Raw genomic sequence first — 24363 nt, 5'->3', positions numbered from 1 at the left:
AACAAGACAAAGCAGACCTCGTGACTCTGTGACCTATATTCCTTTTGTATTTTTGTTGTCAGGTAATTATGAAACTATTACACTTTTACTCCATCTAATAAGAGGAACACACCTATTATTCGCAATCGATCTTCGAGTTCTCGTGAGAAATATCGATTTCTCGCTATTTGCCATATATAAGACACATTATTCCACCGGACAATAATTTTGTTCTAAACGTTTTTGTTCGTCGTTCTCTTCTTACTTTTTTTTTCTTTTTTTTTTCTTCACCCTGTATATACATATGCACATCACTTACAATCTTACAAAGCACGTGTACTACCGAAATTTACAATCGAGTGGGCAAATATTACGATAAACTGCGATTTAGTCGAAAGTTAGGTATGTGTACTTTTTACGTATCTCGTGTGTACGTATATGTGCCTGTGTACTTTGTACCGTGTACATGTATGCGTGTGTGTGTATATATATATAGTGTGGATATTGCTTTTTGTACATCGTATCATGGTATACACATGTACATGAACTTACGTCCTAAGTTTCATCTCTTCAGAAGGGATCACCGATTGTTTCGCAATTAGGGCAACCTCAAGCGACGATTTTGTAAAGGTAATACGAATATATAACAACGACGGTTGCTTCGTTTGCCCCGACAATTACTAACAACAGCTATGTGTTTCTTCGACTCTCGTGAGGTATTAAAGTAGTATTAGAACTTTGTGATCGATCCTGATTTCCAATGGCGTCGGTTAATTGCGAGGGGTGAAAAATAAACTTTTTGATCTTGCTATTTCCATTCACGGGTGTAATTTCAAAATAATCTCTTGGCTTCTTGCGATGCTCGATAGGCGCTAGAATTTTCGTTATCGATCCTCCCACCTTCTAGAATTTAGCGAAACCTCGACATCTTGAAAGGTTCGGTACTTTCTACATCCTTCATGGCGTCACTGATAATATTAGCAATTATACAATACTAACCACGTTGCAACAGAAACTCAGACTCCGTCGACATTCCGCATCGAACAAAGATACAACGTTATCGTACTATAAAAATATCGTAACTGCTATCATCGATGCTATTTCTTGCTACATACAATATATTTGATTGCTTGTCATCCTCTTAGTGTCAGATGTTTACGTAAAACCCAAGCAGTATACATTTGCACCGAGATCAACAAATACTTTTTCTTTCTGGTTTTTTTCCCCTCAAAACTTATCGCCTTGACAACGTTCTACGTAAATTCTTTATACAGAGTGCCCCACCGGAAGCAGGACATCTTATTATCTCTTATTTTCGACGGTTCAGACATGATTTGAAAGGTTCCAAACGGGCCGACTACGGTGCAACGTTCTACATTCTGTAGGCTACCGTTAAAAGACCCAAAATGATAGTACTACGCGAGTAATTTTCTACACAGTAAAATCTCGATCGTTCGTGTCGACTGACGGGTTATACTTGCTATGTGAACACAATAAATCTGGCGTTAAAAATATAAAATGTATGGAAATTAAAATATAAGTCCCAACAGTCGAAGAGATAAGCGTATTAACCTCTCAAATACGACGAAATTTCCAATCTCAAGCGATACGATTGAACTTGTAATTAAAATTTTAGCGATATTTGAATTTATTAAATTTGATTCGTAAATATAGAAGTACACGGTTAGGTGTCGACGATTAACAAAGGTTTCTCGATTGCTACATAGTACGGACGTCGTACATGGAAGGTTAAGAGGTTATGCTAGGTTTCTAGTTCGTGTTTCGAACGATTACATTCGTGTTTTTTCTCGACAGGTTCGTGCTTTCTAGAACGAATAATCGAGATTAAACTGTAACGGGCATCCGATCGAAAATGTCTCGTACTGATCGTGCACTTCCGCAGAAAAGTCTCTGAATTGACCAGGGTGAAGCGAATGCGTATACCCTCGTACGACGGAAGCAGGCTTTCGCGCATCGATCCGCTCTTGGGCGTGACACGCTACTCCTTGGCGTTCACCCGATAGAATTGCAAATTTCCATTTCGGCTGCTAACGGGAGAAAAAAATACATAAATCTTTCGGTCGCCGTTGTTCTTCGATCGTCACAGATACAAGGTTGAAACGAGGCTTTCGATTGATAGAATGACATTAACCCTCGCACATCGAACACATCATTTCTACCCATAGAAATTATTTTAGAATCGTAAATGCGTTGCGTCGTTTTCGAATCGCGAAACCTGTACAAACGTGCTCGCAGCGAAAGGGTTAATGGCACGCGTTTCATCGTTCGAAAGCCGAGATGGTGTTCACGGTGTACGCACGTTTAAAACGTACGTACCGAGAAGTTTTTAAGCGACGCCCAGCGTAGCACGGCGCGTCTAATCGTCGGGACGCTACATTTCGAGGCACGTGAATTCACCACCCTCGATGCTCCGCGGTCCTTGAGCCCGTTAATTTTGCCCGGCGAATTGATTTCGACCCCGCCGTTGCTGTAGCCTGTTCGTTCCCGTTGCCCGTTCCTGCGTTAACTCTGCCCAGTTAGATCAAAGTTGCGAACCACCAAGAGGGAGAGAGCCAGGGCAGGTGGAGGGGAACTGTAGAGGAGACACGTAGCCAAAGGGAACACGTTTAGCTACCATGGTTTAAGAGAAGCAGGAAAGAGGCGGGGACGAGAGACGCGGGGAAACGGAAGAGGACCGTAGAGGTCAAAACGAGGCGAAAAAAGAGAAACGTTGCCCGAACAGAATGCAACGGGAACAGCGAAAACGCGAGGACAAAAAATGAAAGCGTGGAGGACAATGGGAAACGTTGGAGGGGAACCAGGGAGGGGGGGAATCGAGGGGAATAATGCTTAACGGTGAAAAGACTAGAAAAGGAAAGCGAGGTTGGCGGAATTTGACAGGTTAGAACAGATGGAGAAGAAACGTCCGAGTATAGGGAACACCGAAAGCGAAAGATAAAACGTAAACAGAAACGGAGAAACAGCGGAACGAAGGAACGAGAAACGCGAATAGAAACGAAGGAACCTAACCTACGGACGGGGAAGCAGAGCGAGAGACACAGAGAACAGGGTGGAAGAGGGTTTATGTTCTAAAGCCCACGTCCCACCCCCCTATAAATTCTAGCAGCCAGAGGGGTTTCCATTAAAGAGGAGCTGTCAGCGCGACAGTGTATCTGTCGAGCATATTAAAGGGGATAGGGAGTTTCGAGTGTGCCACGGATCCCGAGATATGGGCATATCTCGCTTTAAAGCGGCTCGAATTCTATCGCGTCGGTCAGACCCTCGCGGATTACCCCCATCTTTTGTACGCGATTTCTCCTCGTTCTCTTTTTTCTACTTTCTTTCTTCCCCCCCTTTTCTCCCATTCCTCTTGTGACCCTCGTTGCGAGCACCGAGGGTGTCGAGAGCACATCGGGGATCCTGTCGATCGGAATAGCATCGTCGTCGCAAATTAGAGGCTAACTCCCTTTAGTCGTGGCGCGCTGTATTACGGGATTCTGCGACACGATCGAGAGGGGCCCCCCGTTACCACGGCAGCGGATCGATCGATAATGTCGCGATCGATAATGAGTTACCGCGGTGCTCGACCGTGTTCAATGGAATATGAGTAAGCGATGTGATTTGGAACGCCTCGCGTCTACAAAACGGCGGAAAACTCGAATTACGTCGGATCCGATTCGAAGCCTCGAGAGTCTTGAAAACCTTCGATGTATTTGTGGTAACCGTAACTTTTCACATTTTCTTTGTGACAATGAATTTGTGTTGAACATTCGTTGACTAAACGATTTAAGATTTCCAAGACGATCGAGACTTTCGAGAATTTCGTGACAGAATCATTTTCAAACGACTTCGAATCGATGTTGCGTCGCGCAATAAGATTCGAAGTTCTCGCCGCTAAATACGAGAACCAACGAAAACGAACCCACGCGAATTTAGCCTACCGATGAGTCGATAAAGCTTGGTCCCGGCGCTCGCTAACTAAAACATGAAACGAATAGGGAGCATGTCGACTACAAACACGACGCGACGTTGCACGCTCGTGTAGCGTCGACCAAAACATGCAGAAAGGAAACGCGCTCAATTGCGTCTCTACATCACGCGTGTTCTGTGTATCGACCGGGGCTTCGTACACTCCGGAGAGAGAGAGAGCAAAAAAAAAAAATAAAAAAATAAAAAGAGGATCTGATCGTTTGCAAGCCGCGTGTATACACGTAGCGAGCACACGGTTGACAAAATCGATTACGATCGCGGTTTAACGATTCATGGAAACTGCACGAGACGTTAAGGACGAGCCGACAAATGAAGATGAACTGAAAAGAAATTCTGTGTGTAACGTGAAAAAAAATCATGTAATCTGAGAATAATAATGATTGATAATATTTCATTAATAATAATAATAATAATCGTGATAATATTAATAATAGCGATAAAAATAATAATAAGGATAATGAGAATAATCGCAGCGGTAGTAGTAGTAGTAGTAGCAGTAGTAGCAGTAGTGTCGGTATTAATAATATATAATGTTTGGCATCGTTATCTTCGCGTCTGTACAATGGTTTGCTTTCCACGGAGACGCGCATCGATGTTTTGCCATTGTTCGTTTCAAAACGATCGAAACGTCTCCCCGGTACACAGAAACTCGTATCGTTTTGGTGGTTAACAAAGTGTTCCCGATATTAGCGATTACAATCTAATTATTGATAAACTTAATGAACCAATGTCATCGTACGTTAATAATAACATAATAATAATGGTAATGATACAATAATAATAATAACAACAATAACTAACAAACAAATTAAATATCGTAATACAACTAAAAAACGTTAAATCGAGCGTGTATAAAAAAACGTCCAACGCATTTCCGGTATATTAACGAAAATAGTGGTATCAGCAGCAGCAGCAGCAGCGGCGGTGGCAGCGACACAAATTCATACTACAAAGTAGAAAATCGCTAGAGAAGTTGGCTGCCGAGTACACAGGCGTCTACGATCCCGACGACATTAACGCTAATTTAATTTTTTCCCCTAACGGCATCAACCTACGTTGGCCACGCCGACGAGAGAGAGAGGAAAATAAAAAGAACAGATAAACAATTGGGGAGGACAAAACCATGTAGTACAAGGTTTCAGCAACTGCGTTTCACCATTTTTCAAGTAACGCGATAATTCGACGGAGAAAAGTTACATGGAAACCGTTCTCGGTTTTCGATATTTCGCGGAACAGAAGAGCTTGGATGCGAACCGTTTGTTTCACGTATCTCGTTCACGCTTACGACCAAAAACAATGCACGTTATTTTATATATATATATATATATGTATCGTAAAAAAAATCGAGGTCGCGTGTCTTAAATGGGAACGCGTTTCTTTCTCTTGGCGTAGTAATTGCAAGGTGACCTTGACAAGAAGAACAAATCGAAAACCGATGAGAATCCTGTAACTCCCCGACGAATTATGGCTGTCCCGAAATGTACGCTCGTGGACGTCTCGTAACCGCAAGACGTTCTCTCGCGTCCTAATTTTCGCTCTGTTCGCCGATCCTTTCCACTATGGCCGTTCGTTTCGAAACGTTTCGTCTCGGGTGGCGGAGATAACGGTGCACGACTTCGACGCAGGTCCGCCAACATAGACAACGCTGAGCAAAAAAAAAAAAAAAGTCACCGCGATAAGAAAGCACCGCTCCGGCTATGGGGAATACTGTTTACCGTTTCTTTATTTTCTTCGCGCGCGAGCGAACGAATCGCGTACGTAAAACTAATGGCGATAGGGGGGCGGAGCTTGTACTTGTGTGCGTCGGGTGAAACCGGAGACGGGCGAAGCTTCGTTCGTTCGTTCAACGTGAAATACTTCACTCGACGATTCGAATTTGAATTCCTATGCTGTTCGAAATTTCGCCCGTCTTCGGAACAAAGCGATCCAGCCGAGAATCGGTGCTTCTTTATCGCGGTCTCGAAACACACACTTCGACGTCCCTATTGCTTCCACGCTATTGTTTCTGTCTCGCGAACCGTGTTTGATTTATTGCTGTTGCCCAGACATTTCGAAATTTACATCGCCGACAAACTACGGATAAAAATTTCAAACGAAAAACCACGCTTCTCAGGCCCGAAATTGTTACGCTCGTCCCGATTCAGGGCGTGTTCAACGACTAATTACACTGGGCTTCGTCCGAGCGATCAATTCTAGTCTCTGTTACACGGAATTAAAATGTTGGCTCTAGTTTTTCTAACAACGCAAATTGAAGGTGGAAATTTTTTAACAGAAGAGTATTTATAATTTTTAACAAATTTAAATAATGCCTTACATTTTAGAAACCAGAGCCAAATAAGTCTTTACCCCCTGTTATCTCCAGCAGATAAATAAATAGGAAGATAGCTCTAATCGCGAAGACTGGAAACTCAACAAATTTTATTCCACCGTCGGAGAGACTCGTATGAAATAATTTTCCGACTGTTTTTCCACGCACGCTCGGTGAAAGCTTAAAGGTCGAAAGACCTGGCCAAGGTATCATCGTTATTTTAGCAAGGCCTTTATACGTTTGGCGCGTCCGCGTTGTTCGTCGGGGCTTTTAGAAGATGAATACTTCAGCAACGGCCTTCGATGTGCATAAATCAGTTTAACGCGCAGCTGGCCTCAACGTCGCGGCGCCGCGCCACGACAGCCAAGTTAACGCGCAAGTTCAATATTATACTTGCGGGGCAACCACCTTTTCCTCCGCCCCGAGTGATCGAAAATCAAACACACTTTCGCGTCGTCTCGGTTAGTTGGTTAAATTGCGTGTATATACGTGCATACGTATATTGCGTATGTGTGTACAGTGGTGTATACAAACGGATACACGGTTACTTTCCTATGTACAAATTACACGGGGCTTATCTTTTTACGTCTAGAAGCAACTCGCGCGAACTCACACGTCGGAACAATTAGTTTTGGTACTGTTTTAGCGCGATCGGTTCCTCGAACGTATGATTCGGGGGGAAAAACGACCGATTTCTGTGGTCGTGGCGCGGTTCGTTGCGCGAGAACGGGAACGTTCCAGGAATCGATCGCGTTTTTTCTGCTGCGACTGGTACACTAGGCTTCGGGGTGTGCTTAAGGTACGGCGTTACGGGTAAATTATGCTACCTTAGTCTAAACGTATCGAGGGACGGAGCGTTGGATGAGCGTGAAGGTCACCCGAGCCGAAAATCGACATTTTCGAACGTAGAAGACAGACTATCGTTTTTTACGCGATTCGAATTTTTTTTTTTCATTCTGTTCGATGCTTACACGACGGATTGACCGCGTTGCGGGTGGCTTCGTCGAGGGTCTGACGAAGCATCGATACTACGTCGTCTATCGTTGTACAGCACTATCTAGTAGAATACAGTATCATAGATCGTCGTACGTTAATCATATAATATCATGTGCTACGCATATATCGTCGTATAGTATCGTACTTCATCATATACAATAGTCGGAACCATACGTTACTATATACTACCATACAATATCGTGCTATAATATCGTTGCGTCACGAGACTCGCGATGAAACCAACTGCAACGTTGATAAAATTATTGGTAGATCCAATTAAACATTGGAACGATTTGCCAAAAGGTCACATATTTGCGCCCGTAAGCCCTAAATAGTATTAGTCGCCGTCTTAGGTAATCGAAGACCCGAGAAAGATGTGTATGAATTGTAAAACCAACAACGGGCATCGACGATCTCGAAGCAATTCGCTTCCTCCTCGACGACTTAAAAATCAATTTTCACATCATTCGCTCAAGAACGCCGTTACATTTCACCCGGAAACGGTTTTAGTAAAAAAGAAAATGGTCACGATTTGTCGTTGTTTGGACACCGACGATGCTCGTGTCGATCTTCTTCGGTATTGGCTCCATCCGATCGAACGCTCGTCCCTTTCGACAAAACTCTCTCTTTCACTCTGTCGTGGACTTAAGCTAGTAAAAAATGAGCCTTTTCCTTATTTCTCCGCCCGAGTCTAAACGCGACAAAAAGGGCGAGCGTGCGAGACGCGTGGACACGATGGAAAAATTGTGATATGTGTTCTCTTACGCATCTAGGAGAAACCGGCACTCTTCGATGCCGTTTCTCTTGCCCTCCTTCACGCATACACACCCGCATGCATACACACATACACACATATATGAGTTTTTGATATTGTGTTAGATAACGATCCGAGTTGTACGCCGTGTTTGGCTGCGTTTGCAGTTAAGCGAACGACGCGACATTCTTCGTGTGGAAAGGCAATCTGACCGAAACAAAATGGTCGAACATGGCTCCTGGTACCTCTCTCGCGCGCACAGTACATTTCATTCCTCGTTCAATCTTTACTCGATGCAATTTTACTGTCTCTCTTCTTGCAATCAAACAGGGATCCACCCTGTTCTTTATTTTTCTTGTAACAACCGAGGATTAACGCTCATTTAGGATACGTATAAATACGTATTTTTTACAGTAACGGAGGTGGCAAGTATCCCTAACGCAGATGCAAGAAGCGAGGCAGTATCGTTTACTTCTGGTAGCCTCTGTTCGACCCGTTCAATGGGTAACTCGCATTATCTGACGCTTATCGTGGAAACGCAGCTTCAGACCCGTACGTCGCTATTTAAATGTACATGTTTTTACGTATATGTGGTTGCACGGACGAGTCTCGCTTTCAAGTAAATCGCTGTGCGCCATGTCAACCTGTTATAGATCGATGGCTGGATCGTGAGATCCTCCAAGTGGAACGCTCGTGTGCTAGATACTACTGACAACTAATAATCTAATAGATGCAACCAATGACGGATCTGCAAGAGTTCGAGGGGGGCGGGGGGTACTAATACGATAGTTCGAAAGCCCCACCTTTAGAAATTCTAAACGAAAACATAGACATTGAAGTTTCAAACGATTCGGACAATACATTTTTGTCCGCCATTGGATACAACGTTAAACTATATAATAAGCGGTAAAAATATAGAAAATCAAACGACTATATTCCCTATGATCGGGGTTCTACCTGGAGTATCCTCACGAAAATTGTGGAATGAAAACTTCAAATTCGAAACTCTGCAAGTCCTGACACGGAACTTACTTTGTGTCCGCGCTTCTCTGGCAAGAGCACGCAGACACTCACAGTTTATACAATGTTGTTGTAATTTATGCAGAGCTTCTGGACGCTCGAAAATAACGTTATCGGACTCGTTGGGTTTCGAACTTCGTATCTTCGATGAGTTTCTAAGTTACACAGGTGGGCACGGCGATAACGCGACATTTTCTGGCCACGTAGTCGCGTGGTTTTGCTTTTGTGCTCCTATACAGATTCCCGTTATTACGTCGTGGCAAACGAATTTCCAAACATTCGTCCACGGAGCTGCTCGAGCAAACAAACAGAAGATATTCGTTAATAAAATAATCGTTATACGAATTGCAAAGTATTGTTTTCTTCAATCGTTCGAATGTGTTGCGTCGCTCGAACAGCTCCGTCTCGATGATCGCACAAGATCCGAGTTGCGCGTATTTTCCCTTTAAACTTTTCGCTCGAGCTCTCCGTTTCCCGACACTCGGTCAGTACAGTAAAGGCACGCAATAAGAAATGGAAGGATAGATCAAGGAGGTACAAACATGACCATACATCGTCACGCTCGTTTTTTTCCCCATTCGATTACGTAAAATCGTACCACCTTTTCTGTGCACAATCTCTTTCTCAACGAGGAACCACGCGATTTTTCCATCGTTTATCAGCCCCGACTAACGCAAAACCTTGCGAAACAATTCAATTTCACGCGTTCGATCGTAAGTCTTGCTCCGTATGAGAAAGTGTTTTCAAAGCGACAAACCGATAAATTGAGATTGAGAAACGAAGTTCTCGCGAACTAAATAAGATTAAGATTCTTTGTCAGAAGGGTGCTCTCTTTTCATAGAATTTCTCCCCAAAAAAATTTAATAACAAATTTGCTAATCGGGCGGCGACTTGGAAGCATTTCCTGATCAACAAAAATCGTTGAAAACGCGTCACTTTCGGACGAAGGAACCAAAAGAGCGAAAAATCCTATATATTTCTCTCCACTTTCCACGTGGCGTTGTCCATTTTACATAACGTATACTCCGCAGGGACCTTTCTAAATATGTATCTTTTTTAAACCCTTAATCCGTAACCGTTAATTTAAATATTGAATAAATTCCAAAATCGCGGTCTGCTCGTTTCCACTGTCCGGCGGTTTTGTTCTCCCCACCCCCTTCTCACTCTCCTTTCGATCATTTTCTTTTTTCTTTTTCTTTTTTTTGGTTTTCTTAGCGTACGTACGTTTATTGTTTATGAGATGTGTGTATAAAAAAATATGAATCGTTTCATTTCATCTATTAGAGGTAGATACGCAGGAAACAGAAGCAGTATTCTTATCTTTCATTCTTACATTTCATTATTTTGTTGCTTTTATTCAGTTTTGTATCTTTATTACGTAGCTTTTTTTTAATGCGTAATAACTATTGCTGATGAGCTTGATCTCTGTCTCTCTCTCTCTCTCTCTCGCTCTCTCTCTCGCTCTCTCTCTCACGATCCGAACTTGAATTTGATCCGTTGGTTTCGTCTTCTTTGTCTACGTTTCTACGGATACCGTGCGATCGCGTTAAGTAACGGTTCAAAAACTTATCTACCCTATTGTTCATTCCCGGTAAACGACGAAGCTGAGAAAAAGAAAACAAAACAGAAAACAAGTAACCCACGGAATCATAGCGTCGGTGGAACGAAACATCCTCGTAAACGGACCTCGTGATGCCAGACAACTTCACAAAACATTCGCTGAACCGCCGACGAAACAAACCAACAACGTTTGCTCGACCCATTTATAGCACCCAACGCAGCTATAGCAAAAAAAAAACTTACATACAAATGTTCGACGTAACAAACTATGATCATCCGGTCTAGACGAAAATACACGAAAAGCCTGTTTTACACTCGTTTAGGAAGTTCCAACCTTTTTATATCGTTCTTTAACCCGACGACATAACGCGCGTTGTTCTCCTTTATCGCGAGAAAGAAAATTAAAAAAAAAGAAGAAGAAGAAGAAATTTACACACTACATTTGGTTAAGCGCCCAAACGAATTACCATTAGGATCGGTTGTATGTCGCACACGTATACATATAGGACTGTATATATATAGGAGTGTTTATACAAAGTTGTATGTACAATTCGGTAGGATTGAAAGACAACTATATAATATATAATAATAATAATAATAATAATAATAATAAAAACTTGGAACGTTAATGGAAAGTGGCAATAGTAATCGCGTATACAGGTAATTATGTACACAAACCCGAGATACTATATATAAAAAAGTATAGCAACACAAACAACAAACGAGCGTTAGATTCCGTAAATTCGTAAGCGCCTACGTGAAACAAAAAACAAACGAACGGGACGAAGTCAGAATCCGGATTGCTGACGTGAAATGCGTAAATGGTGGCTTTAAATATCTTCCTCGGACGCCTTCTTTCTTCGTTCCCCTCGAATCTCGGTTGATTGCTTATTAACGTTAACGCATACACACTATCTCGCTCTCTTACTCTCTCTTTCTCACAGACTTTTCTATTCCTCGGAGAAAACAATGGAATTAAACGCAGCAACGTTATCCGCCTTGTACAAATTCTTTTCTTTTTTTTTGCATGCTGTTAATTTAAAATCGTGTACCTTTATTTATCGTTACGGTCCTTTTCTCGGCACCAGACATGATCTCATACCCTGACTGTATTTTGTTGTTGTTCTTGTTTCTCTGTTGCTTCTTTCCCGATTCCTCGTCGACGCGCAGACAGACGACAGGGGTAGCCGTTCTTCGTGAACGATGGCGGGGGAGGGGAGGGGAGATCGGATCGTTGACGAGAACGGACATACACGCTTCTCCGGTCGGTTCAGCTCGGCTAGAGAAAAGGCGCGAAACGCTTATCAACAGAAATTTGCACAAACCAGCAGCGTGACGGCTGGAAGCTCCGTGCGAAGTAGCGTCCCTGAGACCCGCGACAGTTGGCGCTAGTGCACTTGAGCAGCTCGGCGTCAGTCGCTACCGGTACCGCTATTCCCAAAGTATTCGCCAGCGTCCCCGCGGCATATTGGGCACGTTCTGTTCGACTGAAAATGATTAAAACCAACAATCATTCGCCTGAAACACTCAACGAAACGCGAGTCCCTCCGTCAACCTTCTAATTCCTCAGAACTACCCGAGGAGACCAAAGACTTATACAGACATATAAACTATTGGCATTTTTCAGTCATATCTCCGTAACGATACATTTACCGTAATTTACAATTTTTAAGACGTTTTTGAACAGAGACATAAAAGGGGTGTTACCTCTTTTACCAATATCATGTTTGATAAAATCATACCAAAACCGAGTACCGAAAAATCGCTGTAACGTTTAAAGAAAAATAATTAATAACAATGTTTTGGATTTCGGGTTTACTCGTTGACTATACACGACAGTTCTAGAAAATAATCTATTCCATAATGACGTTTCTCCGGCAGCTAAGTCTCTTAATTTGACGGTTGGCCAATGGATTACGGGTACGTTTGTCGCTTACTTTGAGCCATTTGTCGATGCACTTCGAATGAAACTCGTGGGAGCAGGGTAGAACGCGCAGCGACTGCAGTGCCTCGAAGTCGCACATGCAGACCACGCAGTTCGTCTGGTCTCCCTGATGCGTCTCGGCGTTGAATTTATACGAAGGCAGTTGCTCGACTTCGGCACGCGTCAGCCCGCGTGGTTTCGCCTCGCCCAATCTCTCCGCCAAAGACAGCAGAGCCTCGTAATTCTCGGTGGCCGAATCGGGCGACGACAGCTCCGCTTGGCTGTACGGGGATAATGGCGGGTTGCTGAACATCGCTCTGCGAATTGCAAAATTTCGTTGGTTTACGCAACTACCAGACGCTTGGAACTACGTCGTCTCGTATTCGCGACGCTTACAAGAAGTGTAGCAACAATCCTGGATAGGTTGTCGGTATCGGTGCCGGGACTCTCCATCTGTTCGACCTTGGCCGTCTGAGCGTGTGAACGTTGGACGCCGCGCGTCGAGTTCTGGCCTGCATCATCTCCAATTGGTTGTTCCTGGTCTCTGATAAGAATATGGGAGGTGGTGTCGTGACTTGAGTGAGAGCTGGCGGCGAGTACGAGTGCGGTAACGGTAATGGGGCACCCGCGGCAGCCCCGACTCTGTGGTGGTGATGGGATTCGATTAACTCTAATTCAACTTCTCGCTGTAACAGAAAAAGCGGAGGTTGATCATCGAGCTAGAATACAGGGAGAGTATACCCATATTTGGGCGACGATTGAGCTTTTGTAGAGGCACCATCGCTAGGGATGTTTATAGTTTTTAAGACCATGAAGATTCAATAAAGCTTAGAATATATCTTGAATGTCTCGAGTCTTGGAGGTCTTGATAAAAATATTGAACTCAGGATTTCCTCAAATTTGAATAGGGCGTTTCTTCTCGTACCTGCTGTGAGAGCTGATGGTGTGCCGTGTAATGAGTAGTATGGACGGGCGGCGGAGGCGCGTGGGCGTGATGAAGAGCCGCGACAGGACCACCGGCTGGCGTTGGATATCCTCTGGATGCAGCGCCGACTATCGAACCAACTAGACTGTGACCCGGATGGGTCGAATGAGTCGGTGAATAGTGACTGTGATGTGTGACCTGAAGAAACAGACTCATTTATCGCGTCGCGTCGAAACTCCAACGGGAACGCGCGCATCGGAATGATTTTCTAGTTGAAATGCAGTCGAACTAGATTACAACAAACACCGGGAGGCAAATATTTACCCGATACTATCATTACAAATTAACTCAAAGTTCTAACAGAATATATTGAATGAAAATCGTTGAATTGCGCCATGTGGTTTCTTAGATGACCAGAACACGCCTACCATTTCCATTACAAAATATTTTTACTCTTCCTTTTGCTCGTGTCCTTTTTTTCATTATCGATTATGATTTTTCACGGAACAGTGGCGTTCCGCGGAGCAAAGTTCTGCGAATGCCGCAGCGTGGAATCGTTCGATCGCATCGGGAGGAACGAGTATTTACCTGACACGAGTGCGCGAACGGGTGCGCTGAGGGCGGCGTGTATATGCTGTGCAGCTGACAAGGAATTCTGTAGCCCGTCGGAGGAGGATGCCAAAGCGGTTCCCCGCTAACGGCAACACCCAAACCGGAAACACCGACTTGTCCCACGTCGACGACCACGGGGCCGTTCGCCCCTTGGGCGGGATGATGCCCGGTGCCCGCTGGATGATGGGGATGCGTCTGATGCGCGTTATGGATGTTGTGGTGGGAGTTGTGTAGATTGTGATGGGAGCTGTGAATGTTGTGGTGAGAACCGTGGATCTCGTGATGAGAGCTGTGAATCGTCGGATGGGAATTGTGCCCGGGCAGGAAGGGATGAGACAGCCCGAAAGAATCCGTGTAACGCTGATAACGACTCCTGATGGTCGGGCTGCCGCGTGTGGACATATGATTGCGGGGCGATCGTCTTTGAGGCGCCGGTGAGAACTCCCACGGCGGAGGCGTCGGCAGGGATGGCAGAGACGATATAGACGGTAGAGTCGTATGCAACGACGGCGTGGGCGACGGTGGTGTCGTCTCCCGTACTTCTATCCCAGAAACGGCGCCGTTGCGCGATATTCGACGACGTTTCCTGGATGGAGACTCGCTCTGCAACAGAATTTACTCTTAATTCCCGTTTAACCAAACCAACCCCCAACGCAGGATCAATGTTTTGGGCGTTCTTTCATCGACCAATATTTACTATTTAAAAGAAACTTTTGTAGTACAATTTCTTGCCAACAGTCTTCCAAATCTTGAAATATGAAGTTTCAAACATAAGGAAACTATGTGATTTTTATAAAATATATTATGGAAATTTTACAGTCGACTCATAGTGTTATAACTTGATAGTGTAATACTTAATAGCGGTTAATTTCAATTGTAATTGAATAAAAATTTTTTTAATTGCAATTAAACAATAAATTACTCGATACAATTAATTCTGTCCGTTTGCAATTGACAATTAAAATTGTAATTAATAATTGAAAATTTGAGACTGCCTGTAAATTGAATATATCGATTTCGGTTACGGTTCTAATATCGGTTTTCGTACGTGTTGCTAGTGTGGACTATATCGGTTCTGGTGCATGTTACTCGTGCGATGTACGCTCATTAAATTTATCACGGATTTGTACCTTTTCTACGTGACTTGAAACAGCGTAAATTTCTTACGGATTTATGAATTTTATAAAAAATTATAAATTTTATAAATGTACACGTGACAAAGTTAACGTTAACGGAAATAGAATTTACCTTTCTGCCATCGTCTTGACTAGGCTGTCTATAATATGGCGGCGACGGCTGAATTTGTACAGGACTCAGAGGTAGCTGATTTGTGGCTGAAAAACGTGTCGTTACTTTCAGGAGGATCGCAACGAGGGGACGCGTACAAGTAGCAAAGATCGATAGACGGTTTCGAAACTCCGAATATACCTTGAGAACTTCTACGGTACTCCATATCGACGCCGCTAGCTCCGAGGCCTGGACTCATGTTCAATAATGGACCACGCATCGCGTTCTCCTGCGAGAATGTATAAATTTTTGAAAAACCTCAATCGACGGAACGCGTCGTTTCCTTGACGAGGTAAATAAAGAAATAAAGAGAGCAGGCGTGATAAAATGCTTACTTGACCGCAGATGTTGATATGCAATGGCGGAGAATTGGCCGGTGGGCCCACAGACTCTTGTGGAAAATGTGCCGGTGGTCCTCTTGATTGTGGACTGTGCTGCGGGGGCGGTTTATACCCCACGCTGGATCCGCCTACGTTCCCGTGATACGAAACTTCCTTACCGTTTGGTCCAGAAGACGTACCAACCCCGGGACAATCCCTAAACGTGTACAAAACCATCGAATTGTTAATAATGGTACCACACGGTATCCCAAATTATGTTACGGTAAAAGTAACTAGCGCCTTCTTCGCAAAATCGACGATAAACGTTAATTGCGTAATTGAAAACGTTCCTAACCTAAACCCTTTAGATCTACAATTTTGTTTTGGAATCTCAGTCCAACGACTACGCTAAAAATCGTAGATTTAATTTCGAAAGAAATCTAAACATCTCGTCACACAATTATTTATATTTTTATAAAATTACAATTACCAGTTGAGGTTAGTTATCGTTTCACGTAACAGCGTATGACTGTAGAGAATGGTGCAAGGCGCCAAATTTTTTAAGTACTTTTACCATAACTTAATCCGCACGAAGGTCTACTTATACTATCGACGAGACGTGCACGAGCCGAGCAGAACGACTGCGTACGTTTAATTCTTCTTTAATCTCTTTCCGTATCTTCGTTTCGTACTTAGGCCTCGTGTACTGTAAGCGTGATAGATCGGAAAGAACATTCTTTTCTCTTAGGCATTCGATCGGAGATATATCCTTACATACACATAACAGTCATTTTGGATGTCTCTGACAACATATTTCGACGTGATTAAAATCGATGCTGAAGGACTCTGTCGAATAATTACCGAAACAAGTCGTTTGGCTCGTGCACGGTTCCATCGGTAAGTACAAATGGTCCTCGATACGAAAAAAACGTTTCTTCTCTGAATTCGATCTACGCCAGCTTTTAACCTCCGACGTGTATCGATCTATTCGAGAATTAGTGTTCCGAGTACCGGTTTAACGGCTCGACGATACCGGTAGAACTGTTAGCAATAAACACACCTTTACGAACCGCGGTCTTATACAGTGTAATTATCATCGCGGCGACGACATTTCTGTTCTCTTATCCTTAACTCGTTACTAAATCCGAACGTGCGATAAAGCATTCCGTTGGATTAGATACCGTGTCACGAAGCGAGGCACAGTATTATTTCTAGCTTCGCGCAGCTGAATAAATGTGGCCGTCGTTATGACGAGGCCCTGTCGTGTTTACACGAATCATTCACGATACAATAAATAGATGCGTACGAAAAAACTCTATTGACGGGACTGTCGGTAATCGATCGGTAACGCGTATCGTGTTTTTAACGTTGACGTCTCGGTCGGTAAGGAAGGGTCTCTTTCACGCGAGAAACAATCAAATATACGGAACAATCAGAAATATATAGACGTAGAAGGAAAAAATTGTGTGTACTCATTCAAAAACATATTTATGCGATTGGAATGCTAAATAAGATAACCAGTGAAGAAACGTGTAAACATGGTACGCACAGAACAGAGAGAATAGGGGGGAATAAAGAACAGAACAAACGTTCAAGCATTCGTGAATAAGAAAATCATAGTTACTCTGTTAACGAATATACTAAAGGTTGTTATTGATTTCAGTCGTACCTTCAAGGTCGCGTGCTGTATGGTGTCTCATGCAGCAATGACTCGCTTGACAATAAATTTGAAATTTACATTCCGCGGATGATCGTCATCGAACACACGAATACAATATTTTTCTTTTTTCGCTCTGTATTTACTGTGCCATTCGTGAATATGTCTTCGTGTGTATTGTTCTATTCTATTTACAACGTGATCGTATGTACAGATACACTTTCACAAACGTGTCGCCTTACGAGCAAGCTAAACGTTGCGTCTCACATGCAAATGTATCGCAAATGCGTCGCCTATCTATGTATCGCGTGAACATAGACGACGGTCAAATTTTCAACGCGACCAGCAAGACTCGTGACGCGAGTTTCGCGCGCGTTTCCGGTGACGAAACACGCTGACGGCAACGGTACGAGGATTCGGCGAACAAAAATCGAAGGAAGCGAACGCGAGGTTTTTTTTAACGATGCGACGAACACGACCGAGCACAACAAGCGCGGAAACAAAAGTATACGGCATCTGCACGCGCAGCGTCGTAACGTGTGCATCGCAAGGGCACCCCTGCGCGCGTTTATTATCGTCGATTAGAATCGTCGACTCTTCAATGTCGGTTACTCTGAAAATTAAATACACACTTGCTAGGCTGTACGCGTCACTTAACAGAATACTTTCGCGCCGACCGTTCGCCCTCGCTTCTCCACCGAGCGACACGCTCGCGTCCGATCGTTTCTCTATTCGTCGAATTTTACGCGGCCATGGCGAAAGAGAACCCATCTTCGGATTTCTTAGTCGACCGTGTATCGCGCCCGCACGTTACGAAATTGCATGACAATGCGTACAAAAAGGAAAGAAAAGAAAACCGAATGATAATTATTCGCCTCATTACGCGATAATAGATCGCAACACCTCCGATGACGGGACTGCCGCAGTATTTATATGCAAGCCAATATATAGAGCATCGTCAGCTACGACGTTAACCAATCGCACAACTGTAACGAAATATGTCGAAATACGAACGATCTCGCGTCAAAACGTCGAGGTGAACAATTTATCGTCACCGATTTCTCTCGAATTTACAGTACTCGTCGATAATCTCGAAAAAAGTTAAGTACTCTTTCAACTGACAGCGTAAAATTTGGAATACTTTACTTTCTCGAGGGTACCGATAAGAACAGAAAATTTGGGGAAAAATGTAGATTCACGGAACTGAGCTAGTCTCGAGGCGAAGGAGTTGCAGAAAAAGAAGGAAAAAAAAAAAACTTGATCGAAATTCGCGAAACAGACGAATAGTGCACGCAATCGTTATGTACCCATTATGGAAGCGTAGTGGACAACACTGTCGATACGGGTATTCCTTGTTGCCGGTGTACTGCTGAGGTATTTGGGCGTGTTGAGGGTGTTGATTATGAAGGTGCCATCCACCGCGGGCGTGAGGTGGCGCTGGGGGGCGCAAATGAGGCCCTGCCGGGGCACCGCCGTTAACTACGGCCCTGTAACGTTCCTGCATGCCCAAGCCGCGATGCTGATGACTCCCAGGGCCGTTCATTCCCTCCCCCTCGTTCTGTCTCTTTCGATCCTATTCTACCCTTCCTTCCACTTCTATCCCTTTTACCTTCTCTCTCACAGCACCTGCACGTATATAACTTCTTCTCTTTTCCTCGTTCGTGTCGTTGTCGAATAGCAGAAACGGCGAGGTTAACCTCACCGTGCAATTTCGCTCGGCTCGTATTTTCTCTAGCCCCTGTTTACGTGCACGCCCCGCGCAAAGTCCTCCGAGGTATCGAACCTGGCGAGATATTCGAACAACGTTACGACGACGGCGAGAAGGGAAGGTTGGTTAGATGATTTCAGGAGATTTCAACCTCCTGCCGCTCTTTCGAAATGTCGAAAGAACATCCGAGCTCGCCGCCATATTGCATGTGTTGCTCGAAACGCCAGGAACGGCTCCGACGATCTCGAAGGCCCCGCGCCTTTTTTTTCTTTATCTTTTAGAAATTACATTGTTTCTCCGCGTACGAGTAAAATTTGAAATTTTAGCTTGTATTGTTATTTAACGAACGTTTTCAGAGTCTGACGATTTTCATCGTAAAATCGACGGCACGAACAGTATTTTTCAGGCAAACATACCATGCAGTGCGAGGTGACAATTATGTAAAAATTAAAAGTAGAACATTTGCTTGTAAGAACAATTGAACTCGGATACTTTTTAAATCGATTCAAACAATACCTTTATCTTTTTAAATGTTTTCACGTTGTGGCTTTTATCACTATTATGGCAACAACGTGACAATTATGGGTTTAAAAGTAATTAAATATTATATAACACTCAATTCTATATAGATAACTAAAAAACTGCTACACTGTTACGACAATTTACTGCCACGCAAAAACGTACTTTCGAGCTTCGAGGGGCTTTCGCTCGAGTTAACCTCAAAATACATATTAGATACTATTTACAAGGACTGAGCAACTATACGTGTCAAGGAGTCTTTATTTCTTTAAACAAGCAATAAAGTAACTTTATGATGGATTAAATCGAAATACTTACTTTCATGCTCCCCTCCTTCCCAATAGCTGTTTAATTTTGCTCTTTTCGACAACTGTAGATGTCTGTATCACCGAGGACGATCATAAGTTACGGTTAAAAACGTTCGGGATAAGCGTTCACAGAATTAAGGTACCGCTTAAATCGAATTACAAAGTATCCAGTTTGCAATTGTTTGAAGAGAACAAAAAAAAGAACAGAACAAGGAAAACGAGAAGTAAGCAATCGTTTTGTCATGCTAATTCGCGATTACATCCGGAGAAACTTACGTTCGTTCCGATTACGCGAGACTGCATGATTAAAAGTCGCCGTGAGGGAATGGAATTGTTAGCGAATCGAGTAAAACATTCAATGTGCGTCCGAATCGCGTGGCGACCAGTTCGGATGCATTTTCTTGGCGTTCGGATAAAAGCTCGCTGCGCCATCTAGCCTCCCTGTGTGTCGATATGTACATATTCTCCGCTGTTCAACGTCCCCGTTGATCCTCGTTTCTCTCGCTCGCCGTTGGCAAACGTTTGCCTTTGTCACCGTTTGCGCCGCGGAGCCTGCGAAAAGGAGCGATTCGCGCGAACGACGTATGCAAATCCCGCCTAATAATTCCGCGGGAATATTTATGAAATCACGCGCGGATCTGCGCTCGATTCTTATTGCTAATTCTGTTCCGACCGCGTTCATTCTCGGTTGTGAGGCACAGGGGAAAAAGTAAGAATATTCTTCCGTTTCGAAATTTAACGACAAAGTAGTGCAATCGTTACAGACGGATGCCATTACGTGCATCGATAAAGCCGGCCACGCTGTTAAAACCAGAATTTGCGTTATTATACTTCATATTATACTGGGTGTCTCGTTAGTGAATTTTTTTTCAAACATTCGAATAATTAAATTATTCACGTAAGGCCTAATTTTTACATGCTATACGTTTCTGTTTCACTACTGCGAATATATGTATTATTAAGCATTACAAAAATATGTGTGTATTCACGAAAGATGAAACATGGATAAAAAAGTTTGGTTTTTCGACCGAATTTGCGAAGAACTTCCTGAAATATGGCACGACGAAGGAAGATCTTGCGTTTCCCCGCGAGTATCGACGTTTCCGAGGTCTGCGTCGAGCTACGTTTGCTTCGAGACACCCGGTGTGTTCGTTATTCGTTATCAGAGTTACGGAAGGTTCACGTGCGTCGGAGTATCGCGTTTAAACAGCCAGACGAGGCTTCGCGAACATTTTCGTCTGGCAAGCCCATGTCTTCTCATCAGTCCCGGCGATCGTTGCGCCGCATGGCGTGTTCCCGAACTAACGAATTGGACGGGATCGCTCCTCTTCGACGGCTCGTCGACACGCAAAGCACGAGTGACGTTTAAGCGTGACTTTAAACGTCAGGCTAAAAGCACAAAACAGGGTTGCAAAAATTGGCAAACAAACGGATCTAAGCTAGGGATTCGATAGTGACACAGAAAGATTGCAATTAGCTGGGTATGTGCAGGAAACGATTAAAGAAATTGAAAAAAAATACAGCAGAGTCCTCGACTTATGCGGCTTAAATACTAATTTAACTAGTTTCGATGGTATCTCGAAATCTATCTAACCAACTTGCACAACATTTGGTGTACATTTTCAATACACTCGTCGTTATAGCCTGTACCAGAATCAATTTAATATCTTGTTTCTTTCATGTCTTTTCGGTCATTGAAAAATCGATAATTAAACTTCAAAGTGTTACCATTCTTTTTAATTATCGACTTTTTCTTTCCATTTCAATGCCTGGTATGGATCAGGCTCATCCTAATTAAGAATCTTTTTTTCATTTCTAGTTTCAAATGTGTAAAATGACCGAAATCATGGACACCAAAATGAAGCTCTTTTTTCTAGGTTATGATTTTTTTACTTTTGTAAATAAAAACCTAAAAATACGCCATTTACGATAAACACCTTCCCGGCTGACACGAAAAATTTCAGAACGAATTAACCGCGTAAGTCGAGGTCTCGTGTACTCGAAAATCCCTCGGTGCCAAAGGTCTGTGCACAATATTGCTACGTCGATGCAAGAAGCACAGCGCTGCGCAAGAACAAGGCTTCATGCGCAAAGGGACAGAGGATGCACACGTTTATAACACGTAAAAATAAATGATTTACGAAAATGTTAACCAAGGTTTGTTTTTTCAAAGCTCAGACTTGTATTCCAGTTTAATAAAAGGAATTTGGCGATGGAATAAAAAAATTTCAGGATTTAGGAGGAAGATTAAGAAATTATTTTTCGTTCGATGGACCACGGTGGAATTGTATTGCCAGATGGTGCCGCATTTTTCGTGACACGTCGTGTATTACCCGTGAAAGATTCTCTCACAATATTCGATAACATCCGGCAGACAATTTGAGCAGCCACGTTCTACGGGGCCCGAGCTAGAACGTTTTCTGGGTCCTTTGTGTACCCAGAGTGCCTGACCTTTTTTTTTTCATTTTTTCGGTCGGAACACGGGGCCAGAGAGAAGGAGTGTAGCCCGGCCACGATCTCAACTCCGAAGAAACGATTAAGTGAACCGGAATATCCAGGCCCCGTTGCTTTGGGCCAGCCTCTCTCTGGTTTCGTGCAGCCTCTGGGCCCCTACAAGAAAAGAAAAAATCTCCGGCCGAGTAGCAATAAGCGGACGATTGTAGCGAATTTTCGACCTGGACAAGGATCCCTGCACGCTCGATCCTCGATCCTGAGCATTCTACACTCCTGGACGAACGGACAACAGTGTCTGCAACCTCCAGAGACCATAGTTATAAGCAAAATAAGACAGAAATTTCAGAATAACCATTATATATTTTCCGTTTAAATCCGTTAAATATTCTGTTGGTTCCCAATAACCCAGACCTAACCTAGACCATAGTTATAAGTAGTCTGCGGATCTCTATGCAAATTCATATTTTCATTAATAGTAAATATAATAATTCGTATCGTACTTTAAATATTTCTTATATTTTTGGATATTAAGTGCATTCTGTAGTTTTTTGGGAATTAAAATTTCCCTTAAATGCATAAACATCCGCAAGTCTAGTTATAAGCAAACTAAGACAGAAATTCGAGTATAACCACTATATACATATTTTCCGTTTAAACTCGTTAAATATTTTCTTGGTTCCTAATGACCATCATATTAGATTCTACAATGCTATATCCTGTTGCAAAGAAGATGATATTCTCTTCCTCGTATTTACCACTTCTTTATTTGTCTTTGTAAACAAAAAGTAATCCCTTCAGAGGCGACATCCGAGCGTAAAGGGTCAAAGTTCGCACGCGTTACAACGCAGACACGTAAGAACCATCTAATCTTCGTTGATCCTGCTAAAATCAGAAACTCGAACGGCGCAAGACGCGATCACGTATTCCATTTCCGGTGGACCAGCGGCGCGCGTGCTTTCGTTTCGTTCGTCAGACCATTGTCAGCGGTAGGGATCGGCTATCACGGGAGGATAATAACCAAGTCCCCGACTATCTTTCGTCGAAACGTTCTTATCGCAATGCGACATATGGCGTCGTTCACCTGGCGCCTAGACTCCGTTCAGCCGCGAGTCGCCAGCTCGCTTTCGATACGATTCCACCGACGATCGTGTTCGAAAATTTACATAAACGCACAGCTGACGGAGGACTCGTCGGTGCCTCGTTCCGCGCTGCGTTTCCGTCGACGGCAGACTTTTGACGAGCACGAAGGGAGCCCGGTCCCAACGGACCGCAGCTGCGACGTTAAAAAGGCCTCTAACTTCTCTAATAAAAAACAAATCGACTTTTTTGTTGTTGTTACAATTTCCTGGCGATTCCAAGTCTTGGGACGACTTTGGCTACTTTGGACCGAGAATATTTACCAATATAAATTAAAATTTGTGATGTGATTTTTAAAAATAAAAAAATACTCTTTCCACAAACATGTATATGTTCATATGTTTCTTTTATTTATATATTTTCTGAATTAAATTTGTGTCATCATAAATCTTCGATCGAGTTATGATACTCAAGTCAAGATTATGAGTTTGTAGTTTTGACTTCCTATTGGCTTGTGCTCCCTAGTCAGGGGAAGAGGGATTCGCGCGATATTCCCCGAGCCGCCCCAATAGTATTTTTTGCCGTATCACCGACACCGACATTTATTTCATCGGGAAAGATAACACGTTGCACGTGCACGAGGTGCACCATATGCCGCGCGTATACGCCGTGTCCATTGCGCTGTATATCATTAAGAGTGGCGAGGCAAGAAGCAAAGTAGCCTAACAGGTGCTATTAAGCGCCATTTAACGGCTAATACGTCCCTTTGTTCCAATGATAAAAATGTCACCGGGCTTTGTGGCGGCGGTGTATCGATGGTTCGTTCCCCACCCCTCTTCTGTTCGCGTGGGCGGGATAGGGATGAATTTCAACAACGAGAGAGCGAACAAAGGACAGCGACTTGGACGTTAGACGAAAATTACCGCATCGCGATGTCCCTGTTCCGGCGCGCACGTGAGGGGTCA

General features: G+C 43.5%; 1 protein-coding gene across 8 annotated transcripts in view; it reads right to left on the bottom strand.

Annotated features, from left to right (window-relative positions):
* Positions 1–4364: 4364 nt before the first annotated feature.
* The window catches only part of LOC122405227 (RING finger protein 44), a 41885-nt gene continuing 21886 nt past the window's right edge, over positions 4365–24363 (bottom strand). For 4 of the 8 annotated variants that reach the window (XM_043409796.1, XM_043409801.1, XM_043409797.1 and 1 more), the window contains 9 exons: positions 18640–19115; positions 15691–15892; positions 15497–15584; positions 15317–15420; positions 14045–14671; positions 13457–13654; positions 12928–13217; positions 12545–12848; positions 4365–12094 (listed from right to left, as the gene is read on the bottom strand). In XM_043409796.1, coding sequence (XP_043265731.1) covers positions 12020–12094; positions 12545–12848; positions 12928–13217; positions 13457–13654; positions 14045–14671; positions 15317–15420; positions 15497–15584; positions 15691–15892; positions 18640–18875 — 2124 coding nt within the window. In that variant the 5' untranslated portion in view covers positions 18876–19115 and the 3' untranslated portion in view covers positions 4365–12019. Of the gene's footprint in view, positions 12095–12544; positions 12849–12927; positions 13218–13456; positions 13655–14044; positions 14672–15316; positions 15421–15496; positions 15585–15690; positions 15893–18639; positions 19116–20143; positions 20255–24363 lie in introns of those variants that run through there. The other 4 variants (XM_043409800.1, XM_043409803.1, XM_043409802.1 and 1 more) reach the window with 4 other exon arrangements.

Source organism: Colletes gigas, unplaced genomic scaffold (genome assembly GCF_013123115.1).
Source record: "Colletes gigas isolate AHSC1104 unplaced genomic scaffold, ASM1312311v1 Colletes_gigas_Sc00004, whole genome shotgun sequence".
Classification (NCBI taxonomy): domain Eukaryota; kingdom Metazoa; phylum Arthropoda; class Insecta; order Hymenoptera; family Colletidae; genus Colletes; species Colletes gigas.
This window is presented reverse-complemented; position numbering and strand designations above follow the sequence as displayed.